The sequence below is a fragment of the Hemiscyllium ocellatum genome, chromosome 8, assembly GCF_020745735.1.
Source record: "Hemiscyllium ocellatum isolate sHemOce1 chromosome 8, sHemOce1.pat.X.cur, whole genome shotgun sequence".
Taxonomy (NCBI): domain Eukaryota; kingdom Metazoa; phylum Chordata; class Chondrichthyes; order Orectolobiformes; family Hemiscylliidae; genus Hemiscyllium; species Hemiscyllium ocellatum.
The window spans coordinates 104613063-104636201 of NC_083408.1; the positions used below are offsets into that span (position 1 = coordinate 104613063).

Sequence of the window (23139 nt, forward strand, 5' to 3'; positions counted from 1 at the left end):
ACCTCCTTAACCATCCGGTCTACCTGTGGTGCAAATTTCAAAGAATTATGAACCACTAGGCCTCTGTTCTAGAACACTATCCAGGACCCTACTATATTTTCATAAATGCTGCCCTTGTTTATTTTACCGAAATGCAATGACTCATTTATCCAAATTAATCTCTATTTGCCACTCCTTGGTCCATTGATCCAACTGATCAAGATCTCGAAGCTCCAAAAACAGCAGATCGAAGACGTCAGACAAACCACCCAAGCTGTTCAATGCATGAGTTCAAGAACACGAAGACAAAGTTCCTAAGCCTGATGTGCTTAAGGACCAGAACCATTGGTGGTCGAAATAAGAGCAGCCATAACTGATTTCCTCCCTTCCAGTTATTGCTATTTTTGCTGTTTAACAAGCACAAGTCAGAAATCAACTTGGAGCAATGCCCATCCTTAACTGCTCTTAGAGAGAGGAGTGGTGGCGAACTGTAAACAGCAGTAATCTCAGCAGCAGGTTTGGATGATGCACAATGATGACAGCAAAGCTCAATGTAACCACCTGAACCCCAAAATTAAACCTTTGAAATTAGCATGCACTCACCACAACATGCAAGAATTATTTAACCATTATAAAGCTAGGCACACACTTTATATGCCACAACACAAATGACGTCAACATAAAATGGTTAAACACAGTAACAAGACTTCAAAAATGGGAGCAGGCCACCCAAGCATATCCTTTCTTGAATTTTATCTCTGAGGATCTGTATGCTACTTTATCTACTGTTTTTTCTGTAATATTCTTGATCATAAACAAATGAAAGCTTCAATTGATTTAGTCTCATGGGAGAGGTCCAGATTTCCATTACCTTTTGCATTAAGAAATTCCAAAGATTCCCTTCATAAATTAGAATCTTCAGTTAATTTCCAGAAAATAAGACAAATCAGAATGAATAGATGGATTCTGTGATACTACAGTGCATTGGAAATTCTATTTCCATCGTCAAGTACAGCAACTCTGGGATATTGCCAGAATCAATTTTACATTACTCAGTTAAAATGGGTGGTTTCAAGAAGTGATTTATTTCCAGAATGGATCATCAATTATCTATGTTTTTTTTTCCCAAATTGGGTTGTGAACAGATTTTGGCAAATAACAGACTTGTATAATCCAGACGATATAAATCATATGATTAATCAAACCACAATGGGCATGGAAATTGGAAGCTTCTGTTTGATTAGGTTATGTTTCTGAAACATGCATTCAATATTAAATTTAGACACTAACATTAGCCACTTAGAAATGGCTTTCAGCATCTAAAACATTATTTTAATCATTCATGAGACATTGGCATCGTTAGCTGGCCAGCGATTTTATTGTCCATCTATAGTTGCCCTTGAGAAGGTGGGGGGCTGCCTCTTTAACAGTCTGCAGTCCATATTGGTCAACCCACAGCATAACATGGTTATGGAGGAAACTCCAAAACTTTGACTTTGTGACGGTGAAGGAATGTCAATATAGTTCCAAGTCAGAATGGAGAATGGCTGGGAGAAACTTGCAGGTGGTGGTGTTATCATGTATTTGCTACTCATGTCCTTCGAGATGATGATAGTAGTGGGTTTGGAATATGCTGTCTAGGGATCTTTGGCGAATTACTGCAGCACAGCGTGGAAATAGAACAATGCTGCTGAGCAGTGAAGGGGTGACTGTTGATGGCTGTGTAGCCAATCAAGCAGCCTGCTTTGCCCCAGATGGTGTCAAGTTTCTTGACTGTTGTTGAAACTCCAGGCAAGTGGAATATCCCATCAAACTATTGACTAGTGCCTTGTTGATGGAGGACAGGGTTTGGGGAGTCAGGTGGTGAGTTACTTGCCATCGTATTCTTGGTCTCTGGCTTTCTTGTGGCCACTTGTGTATGCTGAGTCCAGTTGAGTTTTCTTGGTAACCCAAGGATGTTGATAGTAGGGGAGTCAGTGATGGAAACATTACTGAATGTCTAGAGCCTGTGGTTAGAGTGCCTTATTGGAGATGGTCATTTGTGTGGTGCAAGTGTTACCTGCCAATTATCAATCCAAGCTTGGATATTGCTCAGATTGTATGACATTTGAACATGGACTGCTCCAATATCTATGGAATAGTGAATGGTGCTGAACATAAGCGCACACATTGGCAAACATCCCCACTTCTGACCATATGATAGAGGGTCATTAACGATGATGATGGTTGGGCCTAGGACACTACCTTGAGGAACTCTTGCAGAGATGTCCTGGAGCTGAGATGACTGATCTACATATTCCTATATGCCATGTACAAATCCAACCAAGTTTGTTCTGCTACCTATTAATTCCAGTTTTGCTAAGATTCTTTGATGTGGCCTTCATATCAAGGGCTGGCACACTCCCCTCTGCAATTCTGCTCTTTTGTCCATCTTTGAACCAAGGCTGTAAAGCAGTCAGGTGGCAAGTGCCCTGGCAGAACAAACTGGGCATCAGTGACCAGGTGCTGCTTGATTGCATTGTTGGTGATACCTTCCATCACTTTACTGATGATCAAGAGTAGACTGATGGGGTGGTCATTGTCTGAGTGGATTTGTCCTACTTGAATAGATATAAAACTGCTGCCTGCATTCAAATTGGTTTCAACCTGGTTTACCAATCATTCTGACCAATGAACTTATTGCACATTCAAGTATTGCCCAGATTTCAACATTTTTCTTGTTGTCAAACCTCAGTACTGCCTTGCCCATCTGAAAATTTGTAATCTTCTCAGTTCTATAACTGTGAGATATCAGCATTCTTTCAATTCTGGTCTCCTACACATCCTCAATTTTCACAACTTCATAGACTTGTGGAATGCCTTGGAATGGTTTACTATATTAAAGGCACTACATAAATGTAACCAAATGTGATTTTATGGGCAAAACCCATTGAAAGCTTCCATCTTCACTAAGTCACTGCCTTAATAAATGAAGAATATTTGCCAGAGTTTTTTTATGGAATAGGTTATGTTAGCATACATTTGAACTAATTGGGGTAATAAAAAGTAGTGAAAGGAGACAGGAACATAGCAACAGTACACTACTCAGCTCATTTGGCTTGCCATAACCATGGCCGACCATAATGCCACTTTCTTCAACTTCCACATATCCTTTACGATCATTAATCTCCACAAACCTGTCAATTCTGACTTAAGATGCTCAATGATCAAGCTTCCACAGTTCTCCGGGGTAAAGAATTCTAATGATTCACCAGAGTGAAGGAAATTTTCCTCACCTCCATTTCAAATGGCCTACCTAAGTCTCTGGTTTGAGAATCACCAGCCAAACTCTACATCCACCCGATCATGATGTGGAGGAGCCAGTGTTGGACTGGGGTGGACAAAGTTAAAAGTCAAACACCATGCTATAGTCCAACAGGTTTATTTGGAAGCATTGTATGATGAAAAGGACTAATTCCTTTATTCATCAAGTCTTTCCTGGCTGGGACAGCATTTACTGACTGTTCCTAGTTGCCCTTAAAGATGGTGAATTGCTGCCTTGCACCACGAGTCAATTTAGTTTAGATATGCCTCGAAAGCTAGTGGACTATTACCTGATGTGATTTTTTTTTGTCCACCCTATCAAGTCTTGTAATAGGTCCACATTTCTGTTCATTTTTTCTCCATCATACTTTTTACTAGATGCATTTGCATTATTACACTAAGTTGAATCAATGTCTCTCTTCCCATTAATGATAGTTTCTTGGTTCTCAATTGTGTCCTAAATTGCTCCCAATTCTCAGGCTTACCACTTGTTCTGGCATTACTCTAAACAGCTTTCATTGATCTAATGTAATCTTTAACTTATTTAATTTGCCACAGCTGATTCAGATTCCTTTTGGGTGCTTGCGCTTTAGAGAACTATAAATCTGCTATTGACTTAAAAATCTGTCAAAAACATGCACTTCAGCAACTTACCAAGGCTTCTTAACAGCACCTTCCAAACCCGCCATTACTATTTAGAAGGACAAGAGCAGCAGATACAAGGGAACACCACCTGCAAATTCCCTACCAAGCAACTCAACATTCTGAATTGGAAATATATCGCTGGTCCTTCACAATTGTTGGGTCAAAAATCTTGTAATTCTCTCCCGATCAGCATTATAGGCATATCTAAACTAAACTGACTCATGGTACAAGAAAACAATTCACCATCTTTAAGGGCAACTACGAACAGTCAATACATGCTGCCCCAGCCAGGGAATATTTGAACAAATTAATCCTTTTTCATTATACAATAATTAATTCAGAATAGCCCATTTTCATTCAACATACTTTGTTTAAGAAATTCATCACGGAAATAAGGGAAAGGAGATAGGAACATAACATTCCACTACTCAGCTCATTTACCTTGCCATGATCATGACAGATCTTCTACCATAATGCCACTTGCTGCAACTTCCACATATCCTTTACTATCACTGATTGCTTTGAAAATTCACTTTCCACAATACTCATGGGAATTGATCACCCCAATCCAAACTGATAACACATGACAGAATTACATGTAATGTGGATAATACAAACTTCTTGATTTATACCATATCCAACATTACCACATTGGTGGTTTAAAAATAACTCCCAATCTTTGCATCCCTTTGCTGCAACCCCTCTCCACCTAATTGATATTACATTTGATCCTTTAATCCAAGATCATATAATGCATGGACCTCATCCCTTATCAGCCGTATTACTCCACTTCCTGTTCCTTTCTGCTTATCCCTCCCAAATGTAGAATCTCCTTATATATTCACTTCTTAATGCTGGTCACCCTGTAGCCATGTCTCTATTGCCAATTAAATCATTTAACTCAATTAGTGGATGCATATCATTCTTTTTGAGAATGCTTTGCACATTCAACAATTTCAACATTCATTTTTGATCCTATTTGATACTTTGGCTTCCTTGAATCAGAGCTTCCTCTCAGGTTTTACCCACTTACCAAATTCATTTAAATTGTCCCCAAACATACTAGCAAATCTTCCTGAGAGGATGGTAGCCTTGTCCTGCAAGGATGATCAGCCCATTTTATACAGCTCCTGCTGCCTCAAACCTGATATCCTCCCGCCCCTACCAGTCAGATTTCAATCACTGGCCTATTTTGATTCTCACAAGCATTTGGGATAGGAAATAACTCGAAGACTACTACTTCAAGATCCTGCTTTTCAGCCTCTTTCCTAGCTCCTTTAAATGCATGTTCAGAACTTCCCTCATGGTCAAGTGGTATCAACACGGACCACTGTGTGAAAAAACTGTCACTCATGCATTTATTTTTACATCTTTACCCTCTTACCTTAAAATTAAGTTCTAGTTTTGAACTCCCTCCATCCTAAGGAAAAGAACTTTGCTAGTCACCTTAACTATGGCCCTCAATTTTAAAAAACAACTCTAAGGGCACCCTCAACCTCCCAAGCTGGAGTGAAAGAGTCCCAGCCTATCTTCATCGCTCAAACCCTCCATTCTAGTAACATCCTGGTAGATCTTTTAAACTTCTCCAGTTTAATAACGCTTCCGACAGCGGGGCAGCCAGAACCCCACACAGTATTCCAGAAGAAGCCGCACCAAGGTCCTGTACAACCTCAACATGACATCCCAACTCATATTCAAAGGAGTGAGCAATGAAGACAAGTATACTAAACGCTTTCTTAATTGACATGTCTACCTGTGACACAAATTTCTAAGACTTGTGTATCTGAACCCCTACATCTATTTTACAGCACTACCCAGGGTCCTACCATTATTTGTATAAGCTCAGCCCTTGTGTTTTACCAAAATACAATACCTCTATCTATCCAAATTAAATTCTGCTTGCCACTCTCCTCCAGCTTCAGCACGGCCTGTATTGCTGTCACATGGGTGACAAGATAAACTGATCAAGGATAGAGATTAGTCCAGATTAGAGTGGTGCTGGAAAAGCACAGTAAGTCAGGCAGCATTAGAGCAGGAAAATCGACATTTCAGGCAGGAGCCCTTCATCAGGAATAGAGGCAAGGTGCCTGCAGAGTGCAGAGATAAAAGAGGGGGGGGGGGGGGGGGGGAGTGGGGAGAAAGTAGCATAGAGTACAATGGGGATGGGGATGAAGGTGATAGGTCAGAGGGGAGGATGGAGTGGATAGTTGGAAAGGAAGATAGGCAGGTAGGAACAGGTCATGGGGACGGTGCTGAGCTGGAAGGTTGGAACAGGGTGATGTGGGGGGGTATGGGGAAAATGAGGAAACTGATGAAGTTCACATTGATGCTCTGCAGTTGAAGTGTTCCAAGGCAGAAGTGAGGTGTCCTTCCTCCAGGCATCAGGTGGTGAGAGCGTGGCAGTGGAGGCTGCCCAGGATCTGCATGTCCTCAGCAGAGTGGGTGGGGGGAGTTGAAATACTGGGTCACACGGCGGTGGGGTTGATTGGTACGGGGTATCCCGGAGATGTTTCCTAAAGCGCTCTGCTAGGAGGCATCCAGTCACCCCAATGTAGAGGAGACTGCATCAGAAGCAGCGGATACAATAAATGATATTGGTGGATGTGTAGGCAAAACTTTGATAGATGTGGAAGGCTCCTTTGGGGCCTTGGATGGAGGTGAAGGAGGTGGTATGGTGCGGTGGCAGGGGAAGGTGCCAGAAAGGGAGGGTGGGTTGTTCGGGGAGGGGGGGGGGGGGGGTGGTGTACCTGACCAGATAGTCACAGGTAGGACGCCTCCTGGGAGAGTGCTTTAGGGAACCTGTGACTACCTGGTCAGGTCCACGCCCCCCAACAACCCACCCTCCCTTCCAGACAATCTATGATCAGGATAGTTGGCCAGGTTTGGTGGCCAATTGGTGTTATCCTGCCCATTAATTCGGAGAATGGTGTGAAATTTCTTGAAGCTCTCCGGGAACAAAGGATGCTGTTTTGGCTCAAGTTTAGCTAAAGTCGTTACACCAAATTGTTTAGGAGGATGGAATCAGGGCTTTCATTGGCCTTAGTTTATAGGCAACAGGTCTATCAAAAGCCTCATCTTTTGAAAGAGATTACAGAGTTACAAATTTATAATAAACATGATTAAAGCTCTACATTATGCTTTGCTCATCTCAGTTTATATTTGTGCAAGAAACCCAGATGCAAATTTTTTTTGTTTGCATCTACGTGTGCCAGTGCAAGATTTTTTGGGGGAAGAAAACAAAGACTCAACGTTAGTTGTGCACAACTCAAACTGCAGTCAAGATATACCAAAGCAAAATATTTTCTTTAAAAATTCTTCAGTTATAAAAAATGCTCCAACCACCCACCTCTGCATCAATATGGAACGACAGAAATCAAATCATCTACATGTAAATACTGACAAGGGGGCAGTGACAGTTGTTTTGTTTTATAAAGAGCTCAATTTATTAATTAAGTGGAACTCAAATTCTGGAATTCAGAAAATCCTTGCAAGGATGCACCTCAAAAACTATTTACTTTCCATCGAGGTCTCCAGGCCATTTAAGAGTTTAATTTTTCCACTTTTGTAGGAATCAACTCGATGTTTTGACAATCTAATGATCTCATTGGTAATAAAGTAGTATACTGGCACAAAGTTTCCAATATTGGAAAAGAACATAACTTCATAGAATCCGATGGCAGAGGCAACAGTACCTATTTTACGGCTTTTAATTCACGTTCTAGCTAGTCCAGTCCAATTTAGCCTTACACTTAAATTCTCCCCAAAATTTATCCTTGCCAGGTAAGTCAAAATGTCTTTTGGCATTTTCCATGGAATCTATTTCCTTCACCCATCCAGTAAAGCAGAATTTAGATCTCAACCCTCAAATCTCATTTCCCCTCTAGTTCTTGCTCCATTTAGACTATAGGTGCAGGAGTAGGCCATTCAGCCCTTCAAGCCTGCACCACCATTCAATATGATCATGGTTGATCATTCCTAATCAGTATCCTGTTCCTGCCTTATCTCCATAACCCTTGATTCCACTATCTTTGAGAGCTCTATTCAACTCTTTCTTAAATGAATCCAGAGACTGGGCTTCCATTGCCCTCTGGGGCAGAGCATTCCACACAGCCACCACTCTCTGGGTGAAGAAACTTCTCCTCATCTCTGTCCTAAATGGTCTATCCTGTATTTTTAAGCTGTGTCCTCTGGTTCGGCACTCACCCATCAGCGGAAACATGTTTCCTGCCTCCAGAGTGTCCAATCCTTTAATGATCTTGTATGTCTCAATCAGATCCCCTCTCAGTCTTCTAAACTCAAGGGTATACAAGCCCAGTCGCTTCAGTCTTTCAGTGTAAGGTAATCCCACCAATCCAGGAATTGACTTTGTGAACCTACGCTGCACGCCCTCAATAGCCAGAATGTCTTCTCAAATTTGGAGACCAGAACTGCACAGTACTCCAGGTGTGGTCTCACCAGGGCCCTGTACAGCTGCAGAAGCACCTCTTTGCTTTTATATTCAATTCCTCTTGTTATGAAGGCCAGCATGCTATTTGCCTTCTTCACTACCTGCTGTACCAGCATGCTTGCCTTCATTGACTGGTGTACAAGAACACCCAGATCTCTGTATTGCCCCTTTACCTAAATTGATTCCATTGAGGTAGTGATCTGCCTTCCTGTTCTTGCCACCAAAGTGGATAACCATACATTTATCCACATTAAACTGCATCTGCCATGCATCTGACCACTCACCTAACTTGTTCAGGTCACCCTGTAATCTCCTAACATCCTCATCACATTTCACCCTGCCACCCAACTTAGTATCATCAGCAAATTTGCTAATGTTATTGCTGATACCATCTTCTATATCATTAACATATATTGTAAAAAGCTGCGGTCCCAGCACGGATCCCTGCGGTACCCCACTGGTCACTGCCTGCCATTCCGAAATGGAGCCGTTTATCACTACCCTTTGTTTCCTATCAGCCAACCAATTTTCAATCCAATCTAGTACTTTGCCCCCAATACCATGCGCCCTAATTTTACTCACTAACCTCCTATGTGGCACTTATCAAAAGCTTTCTGAAAGTCCAGGTACACTACATCTACTGGATCTCCCTCGTCCATCTTCAGAGTTACATCCTCAAAATTCCAGAAGATTAGTCAAGCATGATTTCCCCTTCATAAATCCATGCTGACTCTGTCCTATCCTGTTACTACTATCCAGATGTGCCGTAATTTCATCCTTTATAATAGACTCCAGCATCTTTCCCACCACTGAGGTCAGACTAATTGGTCTATAATTTCCTGCTTTCTCTCTCCCACCTTTCTTAAAAAGGTGGTATAACATTAGCCACCCTCCAATCCTCAGGAACCGACCCCGAATCTATCGAACTCTAGAAAATAATCACCAATACATCCACGATTTCCCGAGCCACCTCCTTCAGTACCCTGGGATGTAGACCATCAGGCCCCGGAGACTTAACCTACAGTCCTAACAGTCTCTCCAACACCAAATCCTGGCAAATACAGATTCCCTCAAGTTCAGGTCCTTCAGCCACTATGAACTCAGGGAGAATGCTTGTGTCTTCCCCAATGAACCCAGATCTGAAGTACCCATTTAATTCTTCTGCCATTTCTTTGTTCCCTGTAATATATTCCCCTGTTTCTGTCTTCAAGGGCCCAATTTTAGTCCTAACCATTTTTTTTTTGCCTTGCACATACTTAAAAAAGCTTTTACTATCCTCCTTTATATTATTGGCCAGTTTACCTTCGTACCTTGTTTTTCCTCTGCGTATTTCCTTCTTCGTAATCCTCTGTCGCTCTTTAAAAGCTTCCCAGTCCTCGGTTTTCCCACTTATCTTTGCTATTATTACTTTAAACTTAGTTAGTTTAGCCACCTGGTTTCTCAAATGTTATCAGTGCTTCAGGACCATACAGCTTTAGATCGTGGTTCTACAGATTATGCAAAAATTATAACTAGCCACAAGCTCTTCACTAGGATGCATCCTATGATTTGAGGATTTAAGCTGTACACTCACCGCCACGCTGCAACGTCCTCAGGAAAGCAAAACATAGATGCAGATATAAAAATATCCAAGAATAGTTTGATTAATATTTATTCAGACTCCAAGCTGTTTCTCAGGCCTCAAACAAGAATTTATGGAAAACATAAGAGCAACAGGAATTTGCACAGGGAATAAACACAGTGACATTCCCCCGAGAGCATTTGGAGACTGCACTCCAGTAGATTCTCTTTTTGCGGTTTTCCATTTATGGTTCAGCTGACTGCGACCAAAATCGCAGTGGAATACCTCTCCCTGCCTGCGCCCCAAAAGCATCCAATAGAGCATAGTATTGGACTGGAATAACTCTACATTCAAAGCCAAAATTGAATAAAATGACAAAAAGGCTTTTTAAAAAATTCACTTGTGGGATGAGTTTCATTGGCTGAGCCAGCATTTATTGCCCATCCTTCGTTGCTGTTGAGAAGGTGATTGTGAGCTGCCCATTTCTCTTGCACTACTTCAACACCTGGGATGTCACAAATAGTGATCACTGATTGCCGAAGAGGTGGTAATTTGACCCTTTGCACTTGCTCTGCCATTTGAAAAGATCACAGCTGATCAGATTGCAGTCTTAGCTTTCTGATCCTACTCATTGTACCATCTGAACCCTTTTGCCTGTCAAGAATCTGAAGCAGCCTCCAAAATATTTGATACTCAACCTTCAATGCTCTTTGAGGAAAGAGAAATATAGACCAAAGTTTCCTTCATTAAATGTATTAAGTGAGAAACATTTTTAAACTGCATTCCCTAATTCTGCTCTCTTGCACAGAAATTCCTTTCAGCATCTGCCCTGACAAGTTCAACAAGAATTCTAAATCTCTTCGATTTATTATTCTTCTAAACTCCAATCGATACAAAATACAACCTGTCCTACCTTTCCCAAAACAAACCCCCGCCCCATCATCCCATCACTGCAGTAAACTTGCATTCCATCCATTGCAAGATCACCCTCCACTCTACTGTATTTCTCAAGCACAAATTAAATGGCTTTCTTTCTGAAAATACCATTCTGGGATACAGAGGCATGATGTATGGTTGGGTAAATTTGGATTCTTGGCTTCCCAAAGCTTCCCATGACTGGGAATTTCCTCACCATTATCTTGGTTAATGCACTAATAGAGAGCATTGGAGGCTGAGGGGTGACCTTATAGACCTTTATAAAATCATGAGGGACATGGGTAGGATAAATAAAGTCTTTTCCCTGGGTTGGGGGAGTCCAGAACTAGAGGGCGTAGGCTTAGGGTGAGACGGGCAACTTTTTCCACAGAGGGTGGTATGTGCATGGAATGAGCTGGCCGAGGAACTGGTGGAGGCTAGTACAATTGCTACATTTAAAAGGCATCTGGATGGATAAACAAATAGGAAGGGTTTGGAGGGATATGGATCAGGTGCTGGCAGGTGGGACTAGACTGGGTTGGGATATCTGGTTGGCATGGATGAGTTGGACAGAAGGGTCTGTTTCCGTACTGTATGACTCTATGACTATGACTCTTGGATCTTTCTGCATCAATTCTAGCCCATTTTAAAAAACCAGACCACATTTCCATACGTTCAATCTGCATCAGTTGTTAGGTCATGAAAATTGAACTTGACTACAAAGTGCTGCAGCGTGTTACTTGGAATACCAGAGATTCTTCTTTTTAGGGCTGTCTTAAAACACAAGCTGAATTACAATAAAGGACAACGTTGTTCAGAAAAACATTATTGCAATTGGTCAGCAATAGTTTACTGTCATCGAGCACCCATGCAGACAGTTATGGTATGGTATTGGAGAGCATCTGTGTGCACCTGATCAAAGTCAACTAGAAGCCTTCACAGTGATGATAGAGGTCCAGATGGAAGACGCTTGACCGTCTCCACCATTGGAATTTGAATTTCTCTCTTGATTCAGACAGCAGCACTACTGCAGATCTGATGCACAGGAATAGAGGCAAACTGGTTACGTTTTAGTTCTTAAAATTGCTAGTCATCAGCCTTTAGCTGAAACAGCTGCATTTCAGGTTGCATTACCCAAGACAAAATGTCGCATTTCCAAGAGCTGAGTTGGAAACCACATTAAAATGAAATGAATCTCTCTCAAAAGGGCACTGTGTGAAGTAATCCAGGCATGCATGGACCTGGAATGAATTCAGCACCAACCAGCCTTAATCCAATTCAAATCAGAATTATGAAGGATGGTTGCAGGAAATGCAATCTCACATACATACAGCAGGAATATTCCTATGTTGGGGCTTAGCAGGGAAATGTCTCAATGTGCTATTCTGCATCTCACTAAAATCTCCAATATAGTCACTAAATACAAAGCAACATTGAAACAGGGACAAAGCCTAAACCCTGCCACTTCGATTTAAACAAAAACCTGCAAAAATCTTGTTAACATTGTTCAGTGCCAACAACCAACACGTTCAGAGAAACAAAAATGAAGAGTCAAGCTTGAAATCCTCAGTAGTTTCTCCTTCCATAACCGGAGATATTTCAGATATATTACACAGACTAAGCTATTGCATTGAATATTTCAAGCCCAAAAACTATTAGCAGGGAAGGTTGAATGTAGGAAATAGACAATAAGATTCAAAAGTAATGCTGGAAAATTCGTTCCAAGCTGCCAATACTTAATAAATCATTTGGAGAAGCTGATGTTGGACTGGGTGGACAAAAATTATAAATCTCAACACCAGGTTATAGTCAAACAGGTCTATTTGGAAGCACTAGCTTTCAAAGCACTGCTTCTTCATCAGGTAAATCTGTTGGACTAAAACCTGTGTTGTGTGATTTTTAACTAAGATCACTCACATACTACAGCTCAAAAATGCATGCAGCACCACCCAGTGGTACCATGATGCTGCTGCTCCTTTATCAAAATTTAATTCTACACTGCAAATAACCTCAAAAAACACCAACAGAAAGTTGCAATGACTTGAATGTGTGAATAATCAAAGAACCTAACAAGGTCACTTACCCACTTCCCACAATGCAGTAAATAGCTTACCTTTAATATAATTGCTCTCATTTTACTTCAATTAATTTATCAGGTCAAACCATTTTTAAAGAGCAGAAAAACTCCATCATAATCTTAGGACAAGATTATAAAGGATTCCAAGCATCTTAAATACCAAATAGTTTCAGACTTGCATGATGCACAATGCAATTAAGGATAAATGTATTTCCAATATTTAAACATTTCTACAGGATCTTTTAACTACAAGGTTGCCCCAGTTCTTTACAAAGTATTGGGTAGCAAATGAATGAAGTTGCTGAGAGAGCAAGAATCAAAATGTCATTTAAAGACTGATCTTTATTAATTCTGAATGAGGGTTTTTTTGGCAGATTGTTGGAAATGGGCTACGAGCCACCTCCTGGCATTGATGAGACTGCATCCTGCTCCAGTGACTGAAATAGAATTCATAGATCCAACATCTCCATTCTCCCTCCAGAATCAGGAAATTGGATCCAAGATATATAAATGAGCTGATTCCTGACACCTGACTGAGTCAGTAAGAGAACAGCCATAGTGAAACAGCATTGAAAAAGTGACAATGAGGTTGGCTAAAATCAGGAAGCATCTACCTGACAAATGACATGCTTCTACTTTTAAAAAATACACAGCCTGAGGAGGAAAAGACAAGACAGAACTTTAGGAGATCCACAAAATTTTTAGAAAACAAAACACTTACAAATTGTGGAATCTTGACTTTTAATATACAACAGAACACTAGACAGTGAAGCGATTGAAACGTAGAGCAGTGTCGCAGTAATTGATATACTTTTACTGCGTTATATTTTAGTAAGTGTCTTCTGTGGAGCTCTGACAGCACTGTCTAAAGATGGGATTCGGGGTTGCAAATATAAACTACAGTCATTGAGAGACTTCTGAAGGAACACATGACAAGGCAACTTAAAGTATCCAGATTCAACTCAAGCGGCAAAGAAAGATACACATGCACAGCAACACTTCAAGGTGGTGGCTCATCATCTTTAAGGACAATTAGGAATGGACAATAACTTATGGTTCTCATCTCATGAACAACCAAGTTAGAGCGATATCACATTCATTATTCACTTTCATTTTTAGCCATTCAGACACTAGGAGTAATTCTTGACAAACGTCAGCTAAATAATATCACAGTACAAGAGAAATAAAAACATCAATGAGTAACAGGTATTTGAAAAGAATGGTGAGCATACATAACATTGAGCTTGTTTCAAATGTTAATTGGTCGAATCCATAACATTTTAGGACTCTACTTCAGACTTTGAAGTTTCTCTTCCTTTAATGTACAAAGGGAAAAGGAACTTTTAGATTAAAATGATTGCATTTGACAAATCAGACTTTCTTGAATCCAAGCAATAAATATTTGAAGAATATATTTGAACGATGTGAGTCTGTTAGGATGCAAGTAAAATAAGTCTGCAATATTGGCATCAATCACTTCCTGCACCTGAACTAGACTGCAGTTAATCTTTTCTGAGACATTTAAAAAAAGCAGCTCGATCAGTAAACAGAAGCTATGCCCTGCATGACTGGGAAACTCATTGCATTTCAGTTAATTGACAATCTGCAGTATTTTTGTGAACAAGGACCAAGTACAATGCTAACTGGTAAGTTTTCATTTCAAAAGGGACTGGCTGCATTCAGTTCATTGAGAATGGGGTAAATTTTTGGACTGTGTTGGACATTAAAGATAGAGCAGAAAAAATTTGGTAAGACAAGAAAGCACAAAGGACATGGGCAGCACAGTGGTTAGCACTGCTGCCTCACAGCGCCAGAGTCCCGAGTTCAATTCCAGCCTCAGGCGACCGACTGTGTGGAGTTTGCACATTTTCCCTGTGTCTGCATGGGTTTTCTCCGGGTGCTCCAGTTTCCTCCCACAGTCCAAAAATGTGCAGGTTAGGTGAATTGGCCATGCTAAATTGCCTATTAGGTGAAGGGGTAAAAAATGTAGGGGAATGGGTCTGGGTGGGCTGCTCGAGAGTTGGTGTGGACTCGTTGGGCCGAATAAGACTGCATTTCTAAAATAAAGTAAATGGCAAAGAGACCATAAGGTCTTTTCCTGACTTTTCTATGCTGTCTTGAATTTGCCAGTAAATCAGCATCAAAACCACCAGATCTACTCAAACTGTTGAAATAAGTGAATTTTTGAATGATAAACATGATTAAATGTAATCCAACATGTAAATGCACTAGAAGACAACCAAGACTTGGAGGTGCCAGTGTTGGACTGGGGTGGACACGCAACAGGTTTATTTGGAAGCACTAGCTTTCGGAGCGCTGCTCTTTCATCAGCACAACCATGTGATGAAGTGGCACTGCGAAAGCTAGTGCTTCTATATAAACCTGTTGGATTATAACCTGGTGTAGCGTGATTTTTAAAGTTACTACCATAAAATCATTCCCCAATTCTTTCTCACTCGTGATCGCAAAGCCGTGTTTTACGGAAACAACCGATGCAGCAGATTCTATTATGCCTTAAGGGTTTGACTTCATGCAAAACACTTAAAATTAGCAGAACAATGGCAGTGACTGAAAAACAAAACGCTGTAAATACTCAGATTGGACAGCATCTGCAGAATGCAAAAAAGTAAATATCTATTTATATTTAAAAAGATAAATAAGTCTGCAAACTTAAGAGCTCTGAGCAAAACTCAGATCTCAAATGGCAAAGTTTCCTTTCAACTGATTGTTTCGGGGCTGCCTAGTTTTTACAGCATTTTTTACTTTTATTTCAGATTTCCATTATCTGCTTTTGTTATGGTGGCAATGTACTGTAGACAATGACAGCACAAGGGTCTGCTTGGGAATTACAATCTGATGGAAAAGGGGAGATATTATAAACAGAGGATATATTCAGAATTCTGACCAATGACCCTTTTCAATTTTCAGACAAAAATCAGTACGACTGTCACAAATCACCACATAAGCAACCTGAATATCCTCTTCAAATATGAAATATTAATTCTGGATGCTAATGCATCACAAATTAAATTGAAATGCCTTCCTTGAAATATTGTGAAACTTCAATCACTGTGCCTACCACCTGGCCTGAATAACTGGGAGTAAATCAGATTGAGATTCCCAGGCAGACCCTTGTGCTGCTACTATCAACCCTTTACCCAACAAGCACTCTATTTCATTGCAATCTCAAGACAGGGCAAAATTCATGATGGTCATACCATTTCAAATTTCACCATAGCAAAGATATGGAAATTGACTCTACATACCTTCCCAAGCTGAAGTTATACCCTCTACTGTTGGGCAACAGAACTTACCAAGTGTTGTGCCGTCTTCGCCCATGATGCATTTCATGGATGCAATGATTTGCTCTGCAATAGGTGCAGACATTGAGGTAGCATACACTGTACTGTGAGAATGTGAGCGAAGGTAGTCTACGAGTTCCTACAAGGAAGAAACCGTGTGGATTTATTTTGCACTATGATAAAAGTTGAAAATCAATAACAATAACTCTCCAAAGATCTGTTATTAAAGAGACACTCGAAATGTAATATTTCGTGGAGATAAACGTGTTTAAGAATTGAGGGAAAGAGATTTCGGTTTTGTGGAAATACCTGGAATGTTAAACTTTAAAACAGGTCACTTGAAAAGTTAAACGATATTGGATTTTTTTAATATAAAACTGACTAAGTTATATGATTGGTGACAGGTGAAAGAGTCCAGAAGAGAAAAGTGAAAACTAATGTTCATGCTCAACTACAGATTTACAATAAGACTCAAATCTCAATTGTTTGTTGTCTAATATGGCTGTCGGTTTGGTAAACAGCCAGAACTTCAAGCTTGACAGCAACTAATTATCAACATAGGTAGGAGTTCAAACTGAACAGACATATTTAAGCAGTTTTCCCAATACAAACTGTTTAACTCTAACTTCATTTGAAACTTTGAACCTAAAAACAGACCAGTATTCCATACTGTAGTTATTGTATTTTTTGACAGATTAATAAGTACAGGATCATAAGTACAAGAGGAGACAGCAATATTAGGAAATTAACCAAGTTCTCTCAGGTTAGGCACATTCAAAGCAATATTACATCTATGGCAATTTAATCTAATTTTGAATTACAGGTTCTGTATCAACAGCTACCATAATTCAACTCCAATTATCTTTTGGATACATTAGATAAAGGCATGGTGTACAAACTTAGGCAACATTCAAAATCAAACTTTTCTTCCGTTATGAGCTGGATTGCATTTTCCCAGTATCTCAAACTTTCATTAACAGTTACATGACAGGCATCACGTTGAAACATTTCAAGTGCATCATATATTACTGTTAAAATGGCAGTGATTTCAAAAGATAACCAATTTAAGTCATCTCACTAATCTTTAAACTGAAAGTAGGACACTAAACTTATTCAGATCATTCTGCAAGTAACATACAAATCAAAATTTTGCTGTCAGGTTATAATTAAAATAGCTTAGTGGAATGGCATTACTGGCATTTTCCAGGAGATGGGGATGATGAGTACCAATACCACTGCATCCGAAAACACCATCTGCTGGTAGCTACAGTTCTATTAAAAAGGAGGGTTTTGCTCTTTCTTTTTTTTGCACTATGTAGTTTGAAATATTGGAGCATCTTAGTCACCCTCATTTGCTAGTTTTGCCACACTAGATGATCAAAAGCAGCCAGATGCCTCACTGGTCAAATAATTAAACTTCCCAAGATATACACAGAAAGCAAGCAAAGCAGTTCAAGCAAACCTAACCAGCTAGCCATAACCTTTAAATACAAGATTGGTATTCTAACGGTACACCAATGGCACTCTAATGTTTACCAAAGTGCCTCCCACAAAAAACGGTTAAAATGGGAAGTCCGAGACCAAGTGTCATACCTTTTTGCCACCTATGTATCCGCCAGCTGCACCAAAACTCTTAGTGAAGGTTCCCATCATGACATCCACATCCTCGGGACTGAGGTCAAAATATTCCACCACACCTCGACCTGAGGGTCCTAGAGCCCCGATGCTGTGAGCCTCATCCAGGTAGAGATAAGCCTTGTATTTTTTCTTTAATGCCACTATCTCAGGTAAACGGACAATGGAACCCTCCATACTGTGAAACAAATACAGCTCTTAAATTCAACAAACAAACTCAGTTTAAACTTAGCCTGTTTCAAACCTGAAAAAGGCCTCTGAATTGTACTGCAGCAGAAAGTAAATATTGCAGAAATATGTAGACATGGAATATATTTTATAACATTTACAGTTTAAAATCTAGTTATAAGAAGAATTTCCAATATTAAGACATCAAGTGTCTCTTCTCACAGTATGCTGGCCTTGGAGGATTGTAGGCAACAGTGGACATTGCAGATGGGTGGAGAAAATCTGCAATCTGTAATGTGGAAAGCCATGCTCAAAACAAGAGTAAGGCAGCATCACACATCCAGCAATACAAATACCACAGATAAGTCAAAACTTTCATGTAAATACATGATTGTACTTGCTCTCCATATTATTGTGGAGTAATCGAGTATGTAAAAGCATAAGCACCAAAGGATAAGGTCCTGAGAGCAGATCACTTAATCCAATTGTAAAGCATTGTATCTGCATCATGAACCAATTTCCCTCCCACAAAAAGTACTAGACTATAGGCTCAAGGTTGGGGGCCTCTTGTGTCTATTTTCCCCCACAGTTAACTTTCAGTCGATATTAAATATGCAGAAAATCAAATTCAGTTCCGTTGAATTTTAATGTAACATACTTTAAAGCAAACCAATCAGTATAACACTCTATTTAAGATTTTTAGCATGTTTACAAATCTCAGCTCCTACAGACTAACTCTTGTATTAAAGATGGGTTCTTTTACCATACATTTATAAGTTAAAATGTCTGAAAGGGGCCCCCTAAGCACAAATGAGCTATCCAAATAAAACGCAAGTGGCAACTTTGTGAAACTCAGAAGTATTTATAGAAAATGTTTCAAATAGAAAACCTCAGAAATGCTCTTAAATGGCATGAAAATGTCAGACCAATACTTCAATAAAATCCTGTATTCGAATGAACATGGTCTGTTAATCCGAAAACATAGGACATGTTATGATAAACTGATGATATACACATACTTTTTTTTTGTTCTAACTCAATGTTGCAAACTCTTATTCTACTTTGAATTCAAACAAAGTTATTCGTTACTATTAGCAGCATATTATTTAACCTGATAGCATTTTCACCCAACTGGAGTCAGCAGTTTTGGGTGCAGATCCATTTGAAACTGGTCAGTCTGAGCACTTTGCACACCTAGGCAATAACACCCAGTGTTATTTTAGGTTGACAGCATTTGACATCAAAGATCCTGATTGTAAACGCTGCTGTTCTGAGCATCTAAATCAGCTAAAGGGTTGGCGAATGTTACTCAGTAACAGAGTCAAATGTCCAATCTGCAGATCACTTTTTTCCATCTACTACTTATAATTCTGCTAACGTTAAAAATTTCACAGAAAGTAGGGAGTTCCACTGGCACCCAAAAGTTATCAATGCTGCTTGTACAAATGCCGAAGCAGAATGGTTATCCAGTCACAAACAAAGCTATTCATTATATTTGAAATGCTGTAATGTTTGTGGTGTGATAAGCAGTCAGTACTTATTCTTAGCAACTGAGTTTTCAGATTTTTAAAATTGACAACATGCTGGTGAACAACAATCTTTATTCAGGCAAATTTACAATTATCTGTCAAAATCTACTTTACTGTACATCACTTTAATATCAGCATCACAAATTTGCCATCCAACTGCCATACATACTAAGTGCAAACTGCAAACATCTATACACTCAAAATTAATAGGTCCAAGATATATTTTGTTGGGCAGCTCCTTTTTAAACTACAACTTACTGTTAGACTTTAATTTTAAAAAGGGAGGGCAAAATAGAACACAACTTAAAACTAAAATAACTGCAGTTGTTAATTTTAGCTTTAAAAAATGCTTTTGTACACTGACAAAAAGAAACTCATTAGATGCAAAATCTTAGATAGTCTTTTTCAGCAATGCCACCAGTGTGTTCAATTCTGAGCTTCTTCATTTACTTGAGACATTTTACTGGCTAATGTTAAAGTCAGTGAATGGGAAGCCACAAAAAATGAACAAGCAATCTTTAGATATGAAGATAGCTGTTATTCCAGAGTTCAGAGTAATATGCTTTTGTTTTAAAAAGCAGAACAAAATTGGAATGGCTGCAGATAAATTTGAATTCTATTTAAAATACCATCTAATTTTAACTTGATTAGTTCAGCACAAATTAGAGGGAAAAATTACTTGCCAGGGATGAGAGGCTGATGAGTGCAGCTGGCTAAAACTAATTTTGCATTCAAATTACAGTCACTTGATATATATAAAGCTGAAAAGCACCCATCTCACAAAGAACATGCTAAGGTCGCTCACAGAGGCATGAGGAGATGGAAGCTGAGATCGAGTCACCAATATTCATTGTGCATTCAGCTACCTACAAGTTTGGAATTTTACCCTATAACCCGTCCATCGCTGTAGCTCTTTCATCCATTAGGATGCCCCTGAAGAGCAGCCTCTCTTGCTGAACTTTCCCAATATCTCCTTATGTGGCTCAGTGCCAAATTCAGTTCAATTACACACTGGTGAATCCTGTGGTATGTTTGGTAATGTATTAAAATACCCTACCACATGCTCTGCTTTCTTAAAATATCACCTGGAATAACAGAACTTTGCAAATCGTGAAGATGCTGGCATTTTCAAAACTTACACCTCTGCAATTACAAGATTTGATGGCATGTGCAGTGGAACATAAAACATGCAAGGCAATGAATGCAAGGCATATTTCCAGCATTTCAAACAGACATGGCTAATATAAGACCATAAGACATAGGAGTGGAAGTAAGGCCATTCGGCCCATCGAGTCCACTCCGCCATTCAATCATGGCTGATGGGCATTTCAACTCCACTTACCAGCATTCAAGGGCAGCACGGTGGCAGTGGTTAGCACTGCTGCCTCACAGCACCAGAGACCCAGGTTCAATTCCCATCTCAGGCGACTGACTGTGTGGAGTTTGCACGTTCTCCCCGTGTCTGTGTGGGTTTCCTCCGGGTGCTCCGGTTTCCTCCCACAGTCCAAAGATGTGCGGGTCACGTGAATCGGAGTGGACATGTTGGGCCGAAGGGCCTGTTTCCACACTCTAATCTAATCTAATCATTCTCCCCGTAGCCCTTAATTCCTCGTGGACATCAAGAATTTATCAATCTCTGCCTTGAAGACATTTAGTGTCCCGGCCTCTACTGCACCCTGCGGCAATGAATTCCACAGGCCCACCACTCTCTGGCTGATGAAATGTCTCCACATTTCTGTTCTGAACTGACCTCCTCTAATTCTAAGGCTGTGTCCAAGGGTCCTAGTCTCCTCGCCTAACTGAAACAACTTCCTAGCGTCCACCCTTTCCAAGCCCTGCATTATCTTGTAAGTTTCTATTAAATCTCCCCTTAATCTTCTAAACTCCAATGAATTCAATCCCAGGATCCTCAGCCGTTCCTCATATGTTAGACCTACCATTCCAGGGATCATCCATGTGAATCTCTGCTGGACACGCTCCAGTGCCAGTATATCCTTCCTGAGGTGTGGGGACCAAAACTGGACACAGTACTCCAAATGGGGCCTAACCAGAGCTTTATAAAATTCTCAATAGCACAGCAGTACTTTTATATTCCAACCCTCTTGAGATAAATGACAACACTGCATTCGCTTTCTTAATCACGGACTCAACCTGCATGTTTACCTTTAGAGACTCCTCGACTAGCACTCCCAGATCTCTTTGTACTTTGGCTTTACGAATTTTCTCACCATTTAGAAAGTAGTCTACGCTTTTAATCTTTTTTCCAAAAGTGCAAGACCTCGCATTTGCTCACGTTGAATTCCATCAGCCATTTCCTGGATCACTCTCCCGAACCGTCTAGATCCTTCTGCAGCCTCCCCACTTCCTCAGTACTACCTGCCTGTCCACCTAACTTCGTATCATCGGCAAACTTCGCTAGAATGTCCCCAGTCCCTTCATCCAGATCAGTAATATATAATGTGAACAGCTGCAGCCCCAACACTGAACCCTGTGGGACACCGCTCGTCACCAGCTGCCATTCCGAAAAAGAACCTTTTATCCCAACTCTCTGCCTTCTGTCAGACAGCCAATCCTCAATCCATACCAGTAGCTCACCTCGAACACCATGGGCCCTCACCTTGCTCAGCAGCCTCCCGTGTGGCAGCTTATCAAAGGCCTTTTGGAAGTCTAGATAGACCACATCCACTGGGTTTCCCCGGTCTAACCTACTTGTCACCTCTTCAAAGAATTCCAACAGACACAACCTCCCCTTACTAAATCCATGTTGACTTGTTCTAATCAGACTCTGCTCTTCCAAGAATTTAAAAACCTCATCCTTAGTGATGGATTCCAGAATTTTACCAAGAACCAAGGTTAGGCTAATTGGCCTATAATTTTCCATCTTTTGTCTTGATTCTTTGAACAAGGGGGTTACAACAGTGATCTTCCAATCATCCGGGACTTTCCCTGACTCGTGACTTTTGAAAGGTCTCAACCAATGCCTCCGCTATTTCCTCAGCCACCTCTCTCAGAACTCTAGGATGTATCCCATTGGGGCCAGGAGATTTATCAATTTTAAGACCTTTTAGCTTTTCTAGCACTTTCTCTTTTGTAATGGCAACCATACTCAACTCAGCCACCTGACTCCCTTTAATTGTTGGGATATTACTCATGTCTTCCACTGTGAAGACTGACGCAACGTACTTGTTAAGTTCTCCTGCTATTTCCTTATCTCCCATCACTAGGCTTCCAGCATCAGTTTGAAGTGGCTCAATGTCCACTTTTGTCTGTCGTTTGTTTCTTACGTAGTAAAAGTTTCTTTCAATATCATTTCTAATATTACTGGCTAGCCTACCTTCATATTTGATCCTCTCCTTCCTTACTTCTGTTATCCTCTGTTTTTGTAGCCTTCCCAATCTTCTGATTTCCCACTGTTCTTGGCCACTTTATAGGATCTCTCTTTTTCTTTGATACATTTTCTGACTTCCTTTGTCAGCCATGGCTGTCTAATCCCTCCCCGGATAATCTCTCTTTTCTTGGGGATGAACCTTAATACAGTGTCCTCAATTACACCCACAAACCCCTGCCATTTTTGCTGT

At 40.3% G+C, this 23139-nt stretch overlaps 1 protein-coding gene across 1 annotated transcript in view; it reads right to left on the reverse strand.

The window, feature by feature from the left end:
* The window catches only part of sptlc2a (serine palmitoyltransferase, long chain base subunit 2a), a 122301-nt gene that overhangs the window by 43944 nt on the left and 55218 nt on the right, over positions 1 to 23139 (reverse strand). Inside the window, exons 8-9 of the mRNA XM_060829424.1 lie at positions 17823 to 18042; positions 16242 to 16368 (exon numbers count right to left, since the gene is read on the reverse strand). Coding sequence (XP_060685407.1) covers positions 16242 to 16368; positions 17823 to 18042 — 347 coding nt within the window. The remainder of the gene's footprint in view (positions 1 to 16241; positions 16369 to 17822; positions 18043 to 23139) is intronic.